Source organism: Amblyomma americanum, chromosome 3, assembly GCF_052857255.1.
Source record: "Amblyomma americanum isolate KBUSLIRL-KWMA chromosome 3, ASM5285725v1, whole genome shotgun sequence".
Taxonomy (NCBI): Eukaryota; Metazoa; Arthropoda; class Arachnida; order Ixodida; family Ixodidae; genus Amblyomma; species Amblyomma americanum.
Window position 1 is genome coordinate 72,625,674 of NC_135499.1, and position 18,722 is coordinate 72,644,395.

An 18,722-nucleotide genomic window follows, 5' to 3' on the forward strand; every position below is an offset into this window, starting at 1 on the left:
TGCTAGCATCCACGCACGACCTGCCGCCAGGTCACGCATCGCTGGCCGACCGACTGATTGACCAGGCGACACCTGTTCGCTCGGGGTCGCTAACGGGGCAGCCCGAATTGGGCATCTAATGCGCGACAGCTGCGACCAAACAAGGACGCGTCCTTGCACCACCGCTGCCGCGTTTTCAGTCTTTCGGCGACGAGCGCGCAACATCCCGCCCCGGTTTCCGCTCTGGCGTAGCGCACTTCGCGCCGGCGGCGCACCCACGCCTCCCAGCGAGCGCCGACCGCGCCCGCGCTAATCGTCCCACGCAAGAGCGTACGCGCTACGAGCGCCGCATCCACTGTGCCGAGCAGCCTTCGTCTTCATGACAGACGCTGAAGTTCACCGCATCCTTCGTTGCTACCCCAACCCCGACATTAAACGGTGAGAGCACGCGGTGTCGCAGAAGGGAGGCCCGCATGCTCCGTGTATGGGTCACCGGCGGATTGCGCGCCGACTTCTGGAGAAACGCCCGGCGAATTTCGGCGCTGGAAAGCATGAATGAAACAGCTGCGGCGCTCCTTGCATCTCTCTCCCTCTCTGTCTCCGACTCGCACGCCGCGAAAAACGTTGCGAGGAGGGCGGAAAGAAACGGGCCGGCCGGATTCGGCCGTCCTCCGGGATATTGACCCGGCCAGAGCGCGCGCGCTTGCCACGAGGAGGAGCGCTTCTCCGCAACCCTCTCGCGGCGACCGTTGGAGGGCGCCGCATGCCTCACCTCCGGCACCGAGAGGGAGCCCCCTAAACCGGTTCGCCGGCAGTCTGTCTCTCCGTGCTCGAAGGCAGTGTTCGCCTCAGCAGTCGCGACGTTCTCGCAGCAACGCCAGTAGTGTTGGGATTCTGCGACGGCCGGTGTTTGTTGTGGACGGTGCGCGAGACGATGTGCTCGCCGACGGTGCGGCCACGACAACGGGACCTGCTCATCATCACCGCCAGCTGCCGGCGTCCAGCGATGGCGCGCCCGATCGGAATAATGCCGCTGATCGCGTGCGGCGTGCTCGCCGCCGTTTCTTCCGCGGTCGTCTGCTCCGCCGCTGAACCCAGCGCGGCGTCGTCGACGTCCGACGGCAACGGCTGCAGCGCGGCGCGGGACCTGCTATCGTCGACGCTCGGAGGCGGGGACCACAGGTGGACCCCGGTGCTCGCCGCTTCGCCCACATCCGGTGAGTCGCGCGCGCACAGCGTGTGCTAGTTTATTTCTATTGTTATTTTCTTCTCTCGTGCCGTGACTGCGCGCTCCGATTGCGAGGAGCCGGCCGGTGGCGCGTTTGATCGCGCGCGCTCGGCCATATGGTCGGTCGGTCGGTGGCACGCTTCTCACCGGCGGCAACCGCGCCGCTTTCAACTTCGCGCCTGCGTTCCCATCCCGCGGGCCGGCTTTTTTCGGGAGGCGGCGGCCGTTGGAGGTTGCCGCCGAGGAATGTGCACGAGCGGGCTTTCTCTTTTTTGTCGCCCGCGCTGCCTGCCCCGGGCGGGTTCGGGGGGTGCCGGTCGCCGCTTCTTCCCGGGGCGGTGTGGTGGTCGGCAGGGGGGGTACGGCCGCTTCCTTTTGTGTGACGGTGCGCGCAAGTGCGTTCCGGCCGCTGCCTCCCTCCCCTCCCGTGCTTTTAGTTCGCGCCTCGTACCGCGGGACGGCTTTATTCCCACGGCCCTTCGGCAGAGTCGCTGCGGGCGGCCAGGTCTTTGAGCCAGGTATACGCGCGCCCCCTCCTATTCCCATTTTCGCGGAAGTCTTCTGTGTCCTTCGTGAAAGGTGCCGCGGATGGAGGAACGCTCCTCTGTGTCGCCCGCGGATCCCGGTGCAGTACGGCCCGGGGAGCTGCGCGGTATGGGCAGCCTGCAGTCGGCCTCGAAAGAAACCGCGCAGGCGTTGAGTTGCCAGCGTGGGCATGGCAAAACGGGACGCTCGCCGGCCCGAGCGTGTCTTGCCTTGCTCGGCCGGCCCCCGTGGCGAGAGAGGGGGAGAGATCCGGTAGCCGGCAACAGCAGTCGTGTTTTCGTGATCGTCGCGTCACGCGGTGGACTTTGAACCGGCCGCGGATTGAAATATTCGCTGACAATTGCAGCGCGCACGGCTCCCGCATCGCGCCTTTGCGAGCGGATCGCTGGCGCTCCGTTTTGTCCGGGCGACGTCCGAAGGGCTGCGGTGGGCGGACAGGCGTTGCCGAGACGAGCATCGTTCGGTTGCGCCGTGTTGAAAACCGATCCCCGACACGTGCGCATGGTTCGCTGTCACCGAGCGACCGCTGTTCTTGTGCTGCGAGCCGGAGAAGTTGATGTACCGCAGGCTAGAGTATTGCGTTGGTGCGGTTGCCAGCGAGAACACTTCATTAAAGGGGTTCTCCTTAGATCCGAAACTTCGTTTCAATGCAGTTGCGCGGTGTTTGCGGGAGAAACCGAATTCTTGCCTCCTGCACTCTCTGAAGCGTTTCTCCCGGGGCTGCTTGGATATGATCGCTGGGAAGACGCGTAATAAAACAGTCCTCATTCTGGCGACGAGAGCAGGCGCCGAGCACCCAGCTGGCGTTTGTGTTCTCACGGCAGAAAATTGAAATTTCTCGCTGCAAGGTGGATGCATGGGGGGGAAGGGGGATTGGAGGCTATTTCCCGCGGATTGCACGCCAGAGAGCTCGGTTGCTGAGGAGGGCAATCCGCTTGTTTGCGTGCGAACTGACTGCGCCGCAGTGTTACGACCCAGAGGTGTTCGGCGGGAAAGGCGCTGTCGATTTATCGCTGCAGTCTCGGTTGCGTGCGAGTGGTGACAGCTCTCTCTGGAGAGTCCGGAATGGCGCTGAGGTGGTGTTGTAGTTTTTGGTGTCGGCGCCTGTCTGTGACGCCTATTTGCTAGCCTAAAAAAAAGGGAATCGCTGTTGTTTTCCGCTTGGAACATTTCGATTGAAGGTGGCAGCTGTCTTCATTTGCGTGTATGCGTCGTTTTGTTCGCTGTTCTTCGGGTGGGCTACGCGGGAAGGGGATGCGTTCGTCGAGTGTGCGATGTGAGGGGGCCCGTGATAGTCGCGTCAACTGAGATCTCACTGACCCGAGTGAGCAGCTCATGTAGGAACAACACCGGGCGACAGCGGAGTGCGCTGAAGCGCCTGACCCAGTTCACTGCCGTCGTGTGGCCCGTCCGCTCTTAGCTGAGGCGGCGCACCAATGATTGAACGCAGAAACGGATAAAAAAAAAATGAGGGCGTGTTTACAGCCACGCTTCCGAGCAACCTGCCCATCCATTGCGTCCGCATTCTTCACTGACTTTCGTTCCGAGGGTGGAGTTGTTGCTGTTGCCTGAAAGATGATGATGGCACATACCCATGGTGGGGGATTGGCCAGGGTTCGGTGCAGATCCATACAGGGAAAGTCTAATCCAAGTTTATCTCAAACGACGACAGTCAATGCGATACGCGCGCGTAGTTTTGCCGGCCGCCAATGTGTGGTGCCGTGAATCTAGGCCCACGTGGGAATCCTGTACGTCTCGCTATGCGGGGTTAGTCTTTTTCTTCGCTTTTCGTTTCTTTTATTGGTTTATTTAGTTTCTCAGCGCTCGCCGAACTGTTTTTTTTTTTTTGCAGGAATTGGCAGCGCTCTTTAAGAAAAAAAGACAAAGTGCGCGCCCATCATCTCATGCATGCTCTAAATAGGTCCGTGGCTATTTCCAACTGCCGCGTCCGCATTTTCCTCTCTGCTCCGACTCAAGATGGAAGAAAAATAATAATCCAGGGACAGATACTGTTGAATGACCGCAACTCCTTGGGTCGCCCCAGAAGTCGACTAGACAGTCTGTCCCGGTGTGCACGCGTATCTGCCTCGTCAGGCGGTATACAAGCCAAACTCGCAGCTCTCGAGCGCTTGGAGCCAACGCTGTGCTATCTAGCACAAACGAGTGTATTCACTGCGCAATAGCTGCTGTGTCGTCCGTTGAGTGTTCGCCTCATCTGGAGATCGCTCTTCTGCATCGTTTTGTTGAGGAATGCGCTGCTTTCGGCTGACGACGAGGTGTGCTGTTGAGAGAGGGCGGTAGTTTGTCGTACCTTGTCAAATGTCAGGGGAGAATTTTATTCCCATCTACGAAACGGATAAGTGCATCGGGGGAAGACAGTAGCTAATTGGAATGATCACCTCCTCGGGTGCAGAACAGCGAACAATGCAGTTTCTTTTGCTTCAGACAGCAAGCGGGTGCGAGTTTTTCACTGTTGTGTAAGCGAAGTGCAAACGACATCATCGCACAAGAATTCACCTGACTGCGTTATCTGGGCGCTTTTTGAGTGGAAAAGGCAGAGAGAGAGAGCAGCTGAGATTTTGTATTTTTTATTTTTCTTCAAGACTTGACCCCTGCCCAACTTCATCCAGAGCGCGGTCTGGTGTGGCCCGTTGCCGCCGTTTCACTTTTCGTGCATACCACGCATATCTTGCTCTGTGCACCGAAGACCGCGGACAGCGAACAGGAAGGCGCGCAGAAAGTATATATTTGTCGCACACCCATAGTTTCGTTATGTCGGCGCATGACTTCGGCTGCAAATAATAACACTTGCCGAAGCGGTTTCCCTGGCAGGGGACGGAACAGCAGCGTGTCCGGGTCCGTCGTTGAAGAGGTCGCTGTTTCGGTGCGACATCTACACCCTCGCTTACTTCGTATGCCGGAGAAAAGGAATTAGAAACAGTTTACTGTCCCCCCGGAAAGAATATTAATTTCGCCCTTCGCCGTGCAAAATGGGGGAGTCGTTGAAATTATCTGCGGCTCAAAACTGCCCAGTTACAAGGAGTACGTGAAGCAGCCAGTTACGTTTTGCCTTCGGAAAAAAAAAAGCAAGAATTACTCCCCGCATGTGTTGAGATGGAAATGTATGGTCCCTGCGCGAATCCATTACTTCGCTATACAGTGCGTTTCGTAATAACGAGGTTACTTCGCTGCACCAACACACACGCGCACACACACACACACACACAGCCATCATAGTTTGAAAGAGCAAAGCTAGACTGTGTAAGCTAGGTGACGAGACAGGAGTGTTCTCTACGCCGTTCGACAGCAGAAAGAGCTGATTTATTCAAAGCATTGGGGTCGAAGGACAGTGGAGGAAAAGTAGGTTTTAAAGGGGCGGAAATAACCAAGCGACGGGTGGCTAAAATTAAGACAAGAGTCGAATTTTACTACTCACGGCTAGCCAGGGTTAGCTGTTATCCGTCCAGGAAGGAAAGGATCGAATGCAGAAAGGAGATTAATAAAAAGCTTAAAAACGGCTCATATCTCTCAAACATGGCTGCCAGTATCCGCCGGAACCAAAACCACGCTTATAACGATCCTCCGCGTACCGCGCTCTTTTCGTGCTCAATTCAGTATGCGTTATGTTTCCTTTCGCGCATCCGAAAGAGGTGAAACTTTCGTTTCGTGGACGACAAACTGAAAACGAAAACTGCAGCCGTTCCGGTCCAGTAACGGCGTCTTTCTTTTTTCTTCTTTCATGTTAACCCCTCGAGAGGTGACCGTATTTGGGAATAAATGGAATATTTTATCGACTCCCGCCGTCGGAGGTCGCAGTTAACGAAGAAAGAAAGCACGAAAAAAAATATTCTTGCGCATGTTTCGGGAAACCGTTTGTAGAAGCAATCGGCGCAGTGGCGGCGGCAAAGCGGTGCTCCCGCACACGTGATGGCTCCGGTTACTTCCGGTCGCATTTCCGCTTCGTGACGCGGCGGTGTGCCCGCAACGGAAATGAAACGCCGCGCGAACTTGGGGGAGATCGAACTTCAGCGACTTCGTGTCGTCTGGTATATAGCTATAGCTAGCCCGATCGTTTGTCTGTGCGATCAAAAATTTAAAAAGAACTGACAATAAAGTTCAGTCGAAGGTTTACAGAGTCACGAAACGTCGAAATAAACTGCTGCTTTTTTTTTTCGGTGTGCGGTTACACAGAAGACCGACTGCGTGATCGTTTTAGAGCAGCCTGCAAGCGTAAGCCTAGAGATGCCGGAGAGAGGCTAGAGCCGCTGCTGACGTTTTCGTAACGACACACATGGCCGTCACGTTTTCACTCGCGGAGGCTTCAAAGCACGGCGGTGCGCGTTAACGCGGGGCACGTCGACGATTCGCGCTGCCTTTTTAAACCGAAAGCAACGCGCAGAGCCAGGGCAGCTGCGTACGCGGAACAAGCTGCCTTCCTGTCTCGCCGCCGCCCTTAACGTTCTGTTCCGCCTCAGTTCGCGACTTGATGACTTGTCCCTGATGAACAACACGGCCGCACTTGTGTGCGCCCGCCTCGACGCCCTTATGCGTCGCGAAGTAGTTCGCCGACATCCCGCACGATGGCTCCTTGACGGTGGTTGTGAGATGAGCTGCAGTGTGCGCATTGTGCGCCCGCCATTCGTCCTGTCGTTCGGGTCGCGCTGTTACCTGTCATGAAGGTATACGCGCGCGTCTTCACGCCAGGCGCAGTCATGAGCATAACGTCAAAACGAAGCTTGTGGCCCTTTAATTTCATACTTGCTACCGTACGTCTTTTCTGTTTCGCCGCGTCATATTTACTTGCTTCCTTGTGTGTGATTATTAAGCAGCAAATATCTGCTCGCAGCCTTTCTGCAACGGTAACATGCCTATGGCTAAGTAACTTGGCCGCTCCTAATCCGTCATTAACCATCTATGAGGCCAGGAAAAAAGTGGACGGACGATGTTTCGTGCGATGCAATGATGGCAACCTGTTCCTGTGACCGGCCGTGTGCGAATGCGGTCGATCACATCGGGGTGTGTGGGTGTATATATATATTATAAACAGGCCGCGCCCCGCCCACCCCACCTGGGCACGCCCAATGAGAAAGCTCGCCGAGATTGCCCACTGACATCATCGGTGTAGGGGCGGCTGAGAACGCGCTGTGAGATGTCGCCCTAATTGGTTGCGAGGAGCAGTTTTTAACACTTATTTGCATAATAGGGTCCCCGCAGAGCTTTTGAATTCGACTCGAATACTCACACAGACCGCCTCTGCAGATCTGCTGGACTAGATATTACGACCATCGAAGTCGTTGAAGGGCCCCTTTAAATGGTGAGGTCAGGTGTAGCGACAACCGCTGTGTCGGCAAGAGCGGCTGACGTGTTCTCCCTGGAGCTGTTCGCCGACGCCTGCATTCCAGGAGGCTTGCGTGTGTGTACTTTTCCTAATTATAAAAGGCTGACGTCACACGTGGTTGGCTGCCGACGAACCTAAGTGGTTAGTGCTGCTGTGAGCTCTGCCCTACTGCTGGCAGGGAAGTCGTAGGGCGCAAAGCGCATGCCGCTGAACTTGGCACCATTTAGCAAGAAGCATGTTGTGGAGACTTTATATCTTATGAGACATGGCTTGCTACATGACCAGTTCTTCGCGCACCATTTGCCGTTCGCCGTGCTATAGTCGGATACAACTCAAAACGAAGCGGCTTTTTCCCATCAACGGACCCCCTTCTAGCCAATGGCGTCTGCCTATTGTCATGACCCTGCTAGTGGTAGGCGAAAGAGGATGACCCCTTCCCTCTGCGGTCAGGGATAGACCCCTCTCTCCATTGTGGCGCCGCTTTCCGCGTTGTTACGCTATAGCAGGGCCATAAGAAGGGGATGCTATGACGGGGAAAAGCCGCTGCGTTCTTGAGTTGTATTCGACTATAGTGACACGTGCAACCAGCGCGCTTTTAGTGCTACACACTAAAGCCGAAGGTTAACGATGGCCTTCATGGTGTGGTACCGAGTAGACGTAGAATGACTTCGAAGATTTTCGAAATTTTCTGAATCCGCGATATATTCATTGAAACCAGTACGTAGGCACTGAGGCGACGGCGTGAATGTAAAGCAAGCGAAGGGAGTTAATTAAAACATAAAAGCCAAGAGCATGTGTGCCCGCGGCGCCGCTGTTTGGGCGCCGAATTCTCGGTCGCATTGGTCCCCGTCAGTTATCGAACTTGCTCGGACGCATTAGTCGTGAAACCTGAGTGGACGGCATCTTTTGCAATATCAGTTCAGTGCCTTCTTGGGCTTCGGCACGCGCGATTCCCGCTTTTCTTTTTCATCGCGACTTCTTTTACAGCTCACCCATCAAATGTATTAACGTGATACAGCTGGGGGGAATAGCGAAGTCTTTGTTTCGCAATGCCCTTAGTTTCCTCTCGAGCGGTAACAGAGAGAAAACCACGGACCGGCGGGATGAATTAATCCGCGGGGGAAGGGGGGGGGGAGGACATCTGGGCCATCGAAGCATTGTCGCAGCGCTCGCACGTGACCCCGGGGAGTTCTGGAGAGCGCACCGAACCGCGAATGTTGGGGAACGAGAAAAATACCGGGGGGGATAAAAGGGGTAAAAACGGCCTGTCGCTTGCCGCGTTGCATAATGCATAGAACCGTTGCATAATCAAGAAGCAGCCGCTGCGACAGCCAGAGGAGGAGGATGAAACGAAGAAGGCAGGAAAGAGACGACAGCCACTGCTCCGCGTCGGAAGCAAGAAGAAGGCAAGAGGAAAAGAGGTTAAACTGAACCAGAAGTTACGCCACCGAAAGAGAGTTGCGGATCACTTTGCGCCGGCTGTTTTCGTTATTCCCTCTGGCGTGCGTTTCCTTTCGGGCTCCATCCGTCGATCCGCCGCGCTGGCGAGTTATGACTTTTTTTGTTCGGAAAAGAAGAGGTGAGGCGATGCGAAGTGCGTTTCGCAACGCTTACGGGGTAGGGGGCGTGAATTCGTTAATTCCGTTACAGTTTGCTGCTACATAGCGTGGCTCGGAAAATCAAGCGTTGTGTAAGGTCATCCTGTTGAATGAACAATGGTCTCAGGGATGTCGGCCATTTAGTGGCCTCAAAATATGCAAGCCGTTGTTTCTGCATGAAAGGGGGAAATAAAAGACGAAACACTTCGACTTTCCATTTCCCCCGACGCTCAGGAAGTGACAACGTTAGCTCTGACCCCCCCCCCCCCCCCCCCCCGCTTTCCTTGTGAGCGCTAACTTCACAGGCCCTTTGGATTACGGGAACATGGGTCGCTCGGGACGGAAATGAGTTGGCCGCGATTTTCTGTGCAAAGTTATTCCGGGCTGGACGGTGTTCAGCTGTGGATAGGGAGACACTTTCGCAATACGTCCGTGGACTGAGATTTCACTGCGAGTCAAAGAATACCGCAGGCGGCCGAAATTAATGCGTAGTCCTCTACTACGGCGAAGCACATAACCCGCTGTGTCTTTGCGTCATATGTAAACGCGTGGACCTAACGTCAGCTGTGGGGGATTGCTAGCAAAGAGCGGGAAGAAAGGCTCGCACCGACTAGGGCCCGCAAAACGGATGTCGCTGACTCGCTGAAATCAGCACTGCGTTTTTCAGCAATAGCGTGCTAATATGTGCGGCTGGATTCCGTTTGTATCCCAAGCAGAGGACACCTTGCATGTCGCTTTAAACGCTCCAGAAAAGGGGAAATATATCTGGGCGTCAATGAAAAGCTTCTCTTTCTGTCTCGTGTGGTAGAAGAAATATGGCTCGTGGTGCGCACTCTGCAGGTGGATATACATGGTTGTCGAAGCCGAGAACAAAGCAGGAAAAAGTTTCTCTCCGCCGTTAGGTGCTCGAATGGCGCGCAACTGTCGCTTCAGCGGGAACAACTGGCATCGAGCGGTTGTCGGTCGTTTATTACAAGGCCTTAGTACCGTTGAGCGAGTGCGCATCGTCGGAGGCAAGTCGTCATTTAGATCCTCGAGGCTGCTGCCACCCAGTTGTGTGTGCAGCTCGGAACCGCGATGCGAGCGAGGCGGAAGCAGCCGCCAGGGGAGATGGAGAGGCGCACGCGGCAATTCCGGATAGCTGCCCACTCAGCGCGGTTACCATGTAGCACCTTCTAATTAATGGCCGCGTCGGATGGCCCTATGGCAGCCCTGTCTTTAAAAGACAGCTCCATTCAGTACTCGTTCTTACTAATGGTTCGTTCTTATGCATGGTGTCTGTGCGCCAGCGAAAGAGTCATTTGGTGCCCAGAAGAGCGGATTTATAAATCTGAACTTGAGAGGTCAGCGGCGGTATAATTTAGCCTCAGTGAGGAGCGCTGACAAAAGCTGCTTTGGCGACAACGCAGTTTGCTTGTGAAAACAGCGGGAGTTGGCGACACGCTGGTTGAGCTTTTCTACCTTACGCGAGCTCCGTTTCCCGTGAAATTAGCCTCTTTTTAAGTACAACGCGGTAAGCTGCGGCAGCGAGGTGCTGGCAGTGGTGAGGGAATGCGGGTACTTAGGGCAGGCAGTGACCGCAGATCCTGATCACGAGAGAGATAAACAAGAATCAGAATGGGGTGGAGCGCATCTGGCAGGTATTCTTAGATAAGGAATGGCAGTTTACCAATATCCCCTAAGAGAAAAGTATATAACGTGATGATGATAGCTTTGTATGGCGCAAGGGCATCTGTGGCCAAAGAGTGCCATGGCACAAGGTATTTTCTCTTTACTCAAGGTGGGGCAAAACACTCATTTCCCAAGCATTTCACCCTAAATAATCCTAAGTACACACTAAATACATAACAGCTGTATCTTATCGGTACCCACCTGTGGGGCAGAAACGCGGAGGCCAACGAAAAGGGTTCAGCTTAGGTTAAGGACAACGCAGCGAGCTATGGAAAGAAAAATGATCGGTGTAACGTTGAGAGACCGGAAGCAGGCAGAGTCGGTGAGGGAACAAGCGCGGGGCAATAACATCCTAGTCAAAATCAAGCTGAATAAATGGGCTCGGGCAGAGCATCTATTGCGAAATCAAGATAACCGCTGGTCCTTAAGTGTAACGGACGGGATAACGAGAAGGCAAGCTTAGCAGGGGGCGGATGAGATTAGCAACTTTGCGGGGACAGGGTGGCCGCAGCCGACGCAGCTCAGCGTTAATTGGAGAGACATGGAAGGAGACTGTGCCCTGCTGTGGTCGTAGTCAGGCTGATGGTAATGACGAAGCTATGGATAGAGATTTGTATCTGGCCGCGGTGGTCCTTGCTTGCCCTGCAGTACACGTGGACGGTGTAGGGTTAATTTGCATATGAGCAAGAGAATGATCCTTATGCAGCCGCGTTGGGGCGAAAATATGGCGCACTCATCACAGTCGTTTGCCTATCATTGGCAGAGGGTCGCTGTAGCTGCTCAGCAATCGAAGTGCCCTATCCTCGAAACAGCGCGCGTCACCTGGGCGAGGAAAGATAAAACGGCTCATCCCGATGACTGCTTCGCTGGCAGGGCTCTGCGGCCGTGCGCTGTCACTTGGCGAGCACGAAACGGCACTTCCCACATGTTGTGACGGCAGGACGAACGCCCCGGGGAGAGGCTTCACCGACCGCGCGTCAGGGCGCGGAGTTTCGCTTCTCAGCGTATCCGATGACGCCGGCGCAATCGTGCAACGCACCAACACAGCGATTGGGCGGATGTGCACATCGGCCGAGGAGGCCACTAATCGCCGTCCATTCGGGGGGCGATGAGGTCCAATCGTCGTCGCCGAGAAGGCGTCTTCTTGTCGGTGGACGGCGACCGGGGGAGCGAGCCGGGCGCTCACTGCGCCGCCGGGGTCGTCGACACTGCGCCGGCGGCCCCTCTCCTCAGCTGGTGTGCGCCAGTGGCGGTGCATGCCGCCGCCGAAGGAGTGGCGCGCAGGAACGCCGCATCTCTCTCCGCCGGCTGCGACCGTCAGGTCCGCGCGCTCATCTAAACGCCGGCGGAAGGAGAAAGAGGGGGGGGGGGACTTGGCGTTCCCAGGCTACGGCGCCCGAGCACGCTCACGGAGGATGGGGGAGATTCTGGAACGTTTGCTTGAACATTCTAATCCGTTTAGAGCGGTGACCGCGGAATGACGGCCGGAACGTGTATACCACTCGAGTTTGCATGCTGTGCTGTCGGTGCTGCGGTGAGTGATGGTGAGGAGGTAACCATCGCAAGGGTGGTTACATCCTAATCGGCGCTGCCTTTGGCGAAGAGATCAAGCAGGGCGGAAAGCGTGCTCTGCCCCGCGAGTTTCCTTTGTTCTTTCGCGCCTTTTTCCCTCCATGGCCACCTGTCGTTCTGTGGTGTAGGTCACTGCCCGGCTTTTCTCCCACAGGACGTCCCTCGTTCCGGTGGTCGAAATCTTTCGTAAAGCCCTCCACTAGGGATGCCTAGTCAGGCACCCGATTGGCGGTTGCCGCCGGCCACGTTAATGCCCTTTGGGCCTCGAGGGTGCAGCAGCCGGATAGGGTCGCCTCGCAGTTCTCTCGGGTGCACGTGTTGTAAGGGCCCTCCAACACTCCCTCTATGATTGCGTAAATGTTTTCACCTCCACTAGGGCACCTCTTTCTATTTCTTCGTTCACTCTCTTCTTCACCTCTTCCCTTACATCGCGTTCGAGATGCCCTCCGAAAAGTGAATAACACAGTTTCTGCGTCCTTTCCAGTCCTCAAAAACCTAACGAACTCGGGAAGAATAAAGCATTACCCGATTTTAAAAGATCGATATGGCTGGGCGGGTGAGTGTGTGCTCGTGTCACGCTGTCAAATGAAGCATGGCTGCTCTTTTGCGTCCAAGGTTATTGCGTCCGCGCATTTATTTATTGTGAGACCGGGCGCCCGTTCATCTCAGCCAGTGATTGATTGCACACACTCCTCTCGGCCAGGAGGAATCTCAAGGATTGTAGCCTTTAGGCTGGGGAAGGGGGATTTCAGAGCGAGGTGACGCCCATCTTGATGGGCGTGGGTAAACCAGCTCTGTGCATCGGAAGGAGTCGTCTCAGAGGCCTCGTGGTCCCGTTACTGTGACCCAGCGCTGTTTGACTCACCCGACCGCCCAAAGCACGGGGGTATACACAGCCTGGACAAGAACTTGCCGTACCAGTCAACGAAGCTAACAGCGTTGTGAGCAAAAACGGCCAACGACGTATTGCAAGGGCTGCCAAGCTCGGGGTCGACATGGAGGTACAGTCTTTCTTTAAGTCGCTGCAACCTTCCCCAAGTGCTTAGTAAATGAGTTGTGGCTAGGCCACTTGGCGGGACATTGTCTACGTGCTCATCATCACTGCAGCGTCTATCGCAGTTCAGTGCAAACACACCGCTCGCAAGCGGCGCACGACCTTCTACCAGGCCCGTCCGCGGATCGCGCTCGAATGGAAAATGCGTGACATCGCCTCGCCGTCCATTTCAGTCGTTTGTCTCGCATTTGAACTAGAGGTCCCGTGTCAGCTTGCGGGGCACTGTTCCTCTTGCCGCTGTCGTCGTGTATAGCCGTGAAGCTTTCTGCGTTCCACTGGGAATGGGTGACGTTATCACTCCGCTAAAAAAATAAAAATACGTAGGCGCACTTAATACTAATTACGGGCTGTGAAGGCGAGAGCATTAATTTTTTAATGCATATTGTTTTTCCGTCCTTTATAATGGCAGGCGTACTCGTAGCATATACAGTCGGAATGAAATGCGTACACTGGGTTCACCTTTATTGGACATGATGCAACGTGCTTTTATGGTCGGTGGGTTGTGTGGTCGCTTCCCAATCTGAAGGTGCTTGGTTTAATACCTCCCACCCTCGGCAGAAATTCTTATCTTTTCTTTGCTTATGACGTCTTTGGTGGTAGTGGTACCACTTTTCTTGGACGGCGGTCAACGTGCTGTTCCATTGCTGACCAGTCACGTAAGGCTTTCGCCTTAACATAGGCTGGTGTGCGCATATCTTGCGGAAAGTGCGAGTGTCGTTCCCTTAAAAACGGACTGACGCTTTTGTAAGACTTAGGCGACTACGTTTGCAAGTCGTTTCTGTTACGATTAGTACCTTAAATTACGCTTCGGTCACCAGGACCAGCTCTTGCCGGTCAAGGAACAGCTGTTACCACTGTTGACGCTTCCTGACTTCAGCTTGGGCGACACTGTCCGTGAAGACTGCCTCCAAGCATGACCACGTGTCGGTGCAAGCCGATTAATAGAACCAGCGCTTTCAAACGGTACCGGTGTGCGCCAAGCACGTTCACTGCACGCGGTCTACGCTTCAGGGCCACATCGCTTCAAGGTCGAGGGACGGCGGTCGCCCGTCAGGGGAAGGAAAGCTGTCGTCTCCGCGTGTCTTCTTCCTTCCCAGTCGGTCTCTTCCTCTCCTACAGGTCATAATCGCCGAACGAAGGAGTTGTTTACCTCAGATGGAGCGGCCTTCCACGTGGCAGCCGCCGCGGAAAGCCGAGCGGGGCTCAGTTCGAATGCGCGCCCTGGAATCGGCGTCGGAGATCGCGCTGGTCGGGGAAAAGCGCCGTAACGACGCGTGGGTTCTCCGTGATGCGATCTGTGCGGGCTGAGTCCACGCGTGGATGTAGAAGCACGCCGGTGCCGGATCTGCGCCGCGCAGTCGTCGGTCACTGCGAGAGCCGCCTTTCGCCGGCGCAGTTGCGTGGGCGTCCGCCAGCGCGCATAGCATACGAGTGCGCGTGCATGTGTGCTCGAGATATCGGAATATCGAATGCGTCGGGCTCCAGCGGGCGCAAACAATTTCGGATGCTAACGAATACGCGAGGGGTGGCCACGACGCGTTGCGAAAATGTTGGCACCGTTTTTTCATCTCCGCCTACAGCGGCGAATAAGCCCGGCGCAGATTTCGTATCCTCACTCTATACGCGCCTGACCGCGGCTACGGCTACAGCTTTGTGAGGCGCCGTATAATTGCGGCGCTTGATCGAGTTGCTCCGTCTTGGTGCTGTGAAATTTCGCGACGAGCGATTAACGCATAAGCTAGAGTTACTGGCAGTGGCGAAGGGAACGCCTCTTGAGAAAGCATATTAATTGGGCTCGAAGAAAAAGACGAAAAAAATGTTTCTCTTGCTTTTAATTTTTTTATTATGCACTCGTTCCATGCTGCGAATCGAACTCAACTTTCATTCCTTTTCTTTGTTGCTGTCTATATCCTGCTTTTCCTTTCCCTTGTTTTTCTCTTCTCTTGTGCATGAGATACATTGAAGTTTACGCCAGTACTCCGTCAGGTGGCCACGACATCAAGTGCTCGATCGTGAGCGTGGATTGAATAAAACATGCCCGCACTCAGGTCAGAATAGCTCGTCGTTTCAGCAGCGCGCTGGGAAAAAATTCACAGAGTCTTTTATGCATTTTGTGTGCAAAACGCGTGCACGCTGGTTAGCGGCCTACTCTGTCGCATCGCGTTTCCGCGCACAAGCTTCGGTGCACGGCAAGCGGCGAGTATAGACACGGACAGTTTATTAGAGACTTTTAGCGTAGTGCGCGCAGATGGCCTTCTAGGTGCCAGATGACGCCACGTGCCGGCCAGCACTTGACACGTTGGGACCAATCAGCGTATGCACACTAGAAGCGTGCGGTGGGCACTGTGCTATAAAAGTCTCTACTCTGGGCACTTTCACGAAACGCACGCGCTGACATGGTCTACGTTGCACGGCCAGCAAACGAAGGCAAGCTGACAAAGTAGACTTCGGCAAAGGCTGGAAGAAAGGGGACAAAGAAAGGAGGAAGGACGGCCAGGTCAGGGCGCCTCGACCGTCGCCGTATCTACCAAGGCAGCGGCGGGGCCTCGTCTCGCTGCAGGAAAGGTCGCTCCGTCAACCAGGTCTTGAGCGGGATCCAGGATCGTATGCAAACTAGGCTCGTGGCGGTATCATCTCGACGCCCTTGAGCCAGGGCGTGGCCCATGGAGCGAGAGCACAGCCGCCGCAGCCGGCGGCCATTGTTTCGGAGGGACCTGCGCCCTGAGTCACCGGCGTCTTGGGAGGAGAGGGCAGCCGGCTCTGCTCTGCGCCCGCCCCAGGGTGGCGCAGATGCTGCGCGGACGCGCGCCTGCGAACCAGAGGATCGGCTCTGGTGCCGACAACTGTCTCGCCTTACCCGCCCAAGTTTGCAGATGCTTTGTACCCATCAAAAAGAGTAACTGCACGAAATCGCAACGCTTTGATCACTAGCTAGATATTTACATTCCATTGCAGCAGTTTTTTTTTTTCTTTTCAGGTGGCTATACAGTTTTTGTTTATCCGTGTCTGTTGTCTTCGTCTTGTTCCTTTTGTTGACTCCACTAGTGGGAGGACAGGCACGTTTTTCGCAAGGCTTAAACCAACGCTGTTTTGAACATCTTTTCCTTTTTCCCTCAGTAACAACAACAACGAGGGCATACGTGAGCCCATCAGGCACGCCGTTTGCTGGCCAGCGATAAAGGCCGCGCCGGGAGCAGAACGGTCTTTCTTCTTCTGTCCCTTCGGATACTCGCTTTTCAGTGTGTTCCCGCTACATAGACTTTCCATGGCAGACGAGTTGTCGTTTCTATTGCCGCCCAACTGACCGTCCGAACTCTTCCATTGTTCGGCATCAGCTGTGAGCCATAGTCCATGAGAGCATAAACTACGACGTCATTAAAGTATGGTTTGTCTGCTACTTTATATTATAAAGCAAACGCAACACTTTGCCCTGACGTCATAAATAGCGAGCGTCGCGACGTGCTACTGCAGCCGTAGCGAACCGCGCGAGCAGGGCGGGACCTACGACGCTGCTATGTGTCGCCGCTTGAGTCTCTGAACACTTCGTTTGTCAGTAACAAATGCGTTTCTTTTTTCTCGTCAACAAAGCCACATGAAGCCAAGCAATCGGTTTTCACTAAGAGCGAAAATTGAATGAGGTTGTCCTCGGTGCCACTTTGAAAGATTACGTCGGAAAAGGAGAGAGGAATCGCTCATACTCGACAGTCAAGAGGGTGGCTCAGTGGTAGGGCCCGCGGGTTCGAACCTATAGTTGTGGCGGCCGCCTTTCGATGGAGGCGAAACGCAAAAGGCGCCCGTGTGCTGTGCGATGTCAGCGCACGTCAAAGATGCCAGGTGGTCGAAATTATTCCGGAGACGGTCCGCTACGGCACCTCTTTCTTCTTTCACTCCCTCTTTCCACCCCTTCCATTACGGCGCAGTTCAGGTGTCCGCCGAGAAGTGAGGAAGTTACTGCGCCCTTTCCTGTCCATTACAGCTGAGCGGAGAGAGTTTTGGCGGTCGCGACGGTGGTGTTCCGAAACATCCCGATGCTCTGCGATGCGGACGCCTCACCTCTCGTCCAGCACGTGTGCCCCGCGCTATAGAGATAAGGAGCGGCGAGATAAAAGGTGGTCAAAGCAAGGAGCAGCGAAGGCCGCAGCCTGTGCTCACTCTCCTCGAGATAAGGCCTTTGCGCGATGCTGGGCCAAAGCGAGATTGGATGCGGGGGAGACACTTCACCCTGAAAACGCGTGTGTTGATGTCCGCAAGCGGCGGAATGGGCGGAAATTAAAAGCCGGTTGCGCAGGCATAAACCGCTTTGAAATGCTCCTGCCAAGAAGGCTAGATGGGATACCCGGGGTGCCCGATGTAGCACTGGACGTCTCGACATCAGGCGCCGCCGTTCGCAGTGTCGACACTCGTCGCTTCATCGGGAAACGCCAGTGTTTGGTCACAAAATATGGCCAAGACGTTCGATATATACGACGGGTCTTGTTTCACCGGATTCTTGCACCCCAAGGGGTTTTCTGAAAAACCGGGGTAGATCCGATTTCTATACACGAGGAGAGGAAAGACATTTATTAAGAGCACAAATACTGGGTGTGCTCAGTAGGAGAAGCCACTGGTCGCCATCATAATCGGGCCCCTCTCAACCAATGACTTCTGGTCGAGGCAACTGTGGCTATGAAGGGTTGCCTCCCAGCGGTCACGTGTCGGATCGGGATTGCTGTCCAAGTCTGGGTCTCCTTGACATTCCCAGATTGTATGAAAGAGTGTGCCGACAGCTACACAAAAGGGGCACGACGAATCGTGGATGTCTGGATACCGTTTACTCATCAAGCAGGGATTGAGCAGAGTATTAGTTTGTAGTCTCCTGACTATGTCCTCTTCGAATTTGATAAAGGTTTTGTGAGGAAGAGGATATTTCCTTCTTATGATCTTATAGTACTCACTAATTCATGCGTAGCTTAGTAAGGGTGAGGGGATGTTAACTGCGTCAGAGAGAGGCTGCGTGCCAGATGCTCTGAGGAGGAGAGCTCGAGCAGCTGTGTTGGCGGCCTCATTGCCCGTCGTTGAGAGGTGCCCTGGCGTCCAGAAGATCTGGACGTTCGAAGGATTAGACGTCTCCAAACTTTCCCAACACGGAGCGCCAACGCGACCTCTGAGGTAATTGCGTACCGCTGCTTGTGAGTCGGACATAACCGTTGTCTCGCTGTTCTTTGATCTCGCTAGTGCGACAGCTGCTTCTTCAGCCGATGTGGTATCCACCGCTTGGATAAGGCTGCTTGCGATTATATTCCCCCCCGGGGTGAAACTGCTGCAATTGCCGCGACCCCGTTAACGGGCCCAGCCGCATCGACGTAGACGGTGTCCTTGCTTCCATCCCATCTCTTGGAGGAGGTGTATAGAGGGGTGCCAGAGCTAGACACCTCTCTGTATACCCGAGAGTGAGCCAGAGCACAAAGCAAATGGCACCGCACGCGAAGTAGCGAATGTCTCGTACAGTGTACACTAGTCTCCGAATTTAAGTCCTGTGTTAAACGTCGTCTAACGCTTAAGGTGGTATCTATGTCATGCCTTAGTTTTAAGACAACTTTAAAAAGTACATTTTAGAAGCGAGGCGGTCGGAACACAGGTACACTGTCCGGGCGTCTTACGAGCACTATTGTACGACCACTATACCTGTACTAACGACGACCTACTCCCAGGATTTGAAAGAGATGCAGCGGGAGGGCATAGCTGTTTTCCCAAACT

The 18,722-nt window shown here is 54.8% G+C and overlaps 1 protein-coding gene across 1 annotated transcript in view; it reads left to right on the top strand.

The window, feature by feature from the left end:
• The first annotated feature begins 333 nt into the window (after positions 1 to 333).
• Positions 334 to 18,722, top strand: part of dally (division abnormally delayed protein) — a 116,012-nt gene continuing 97,623 nt past the window's right edge. The window contains exon 1 of the mRNA XM_077657483.1: positions 334 to 1,196. Coding sequence (XP_077513609.1) covers positions 914 to 1,196 — 283 coding nt within the window. The 5' untranslated portion in view covers positions 334 to 913. The remainder of the gene's footprint in view (positions 1,197 to 18,722) is intronic.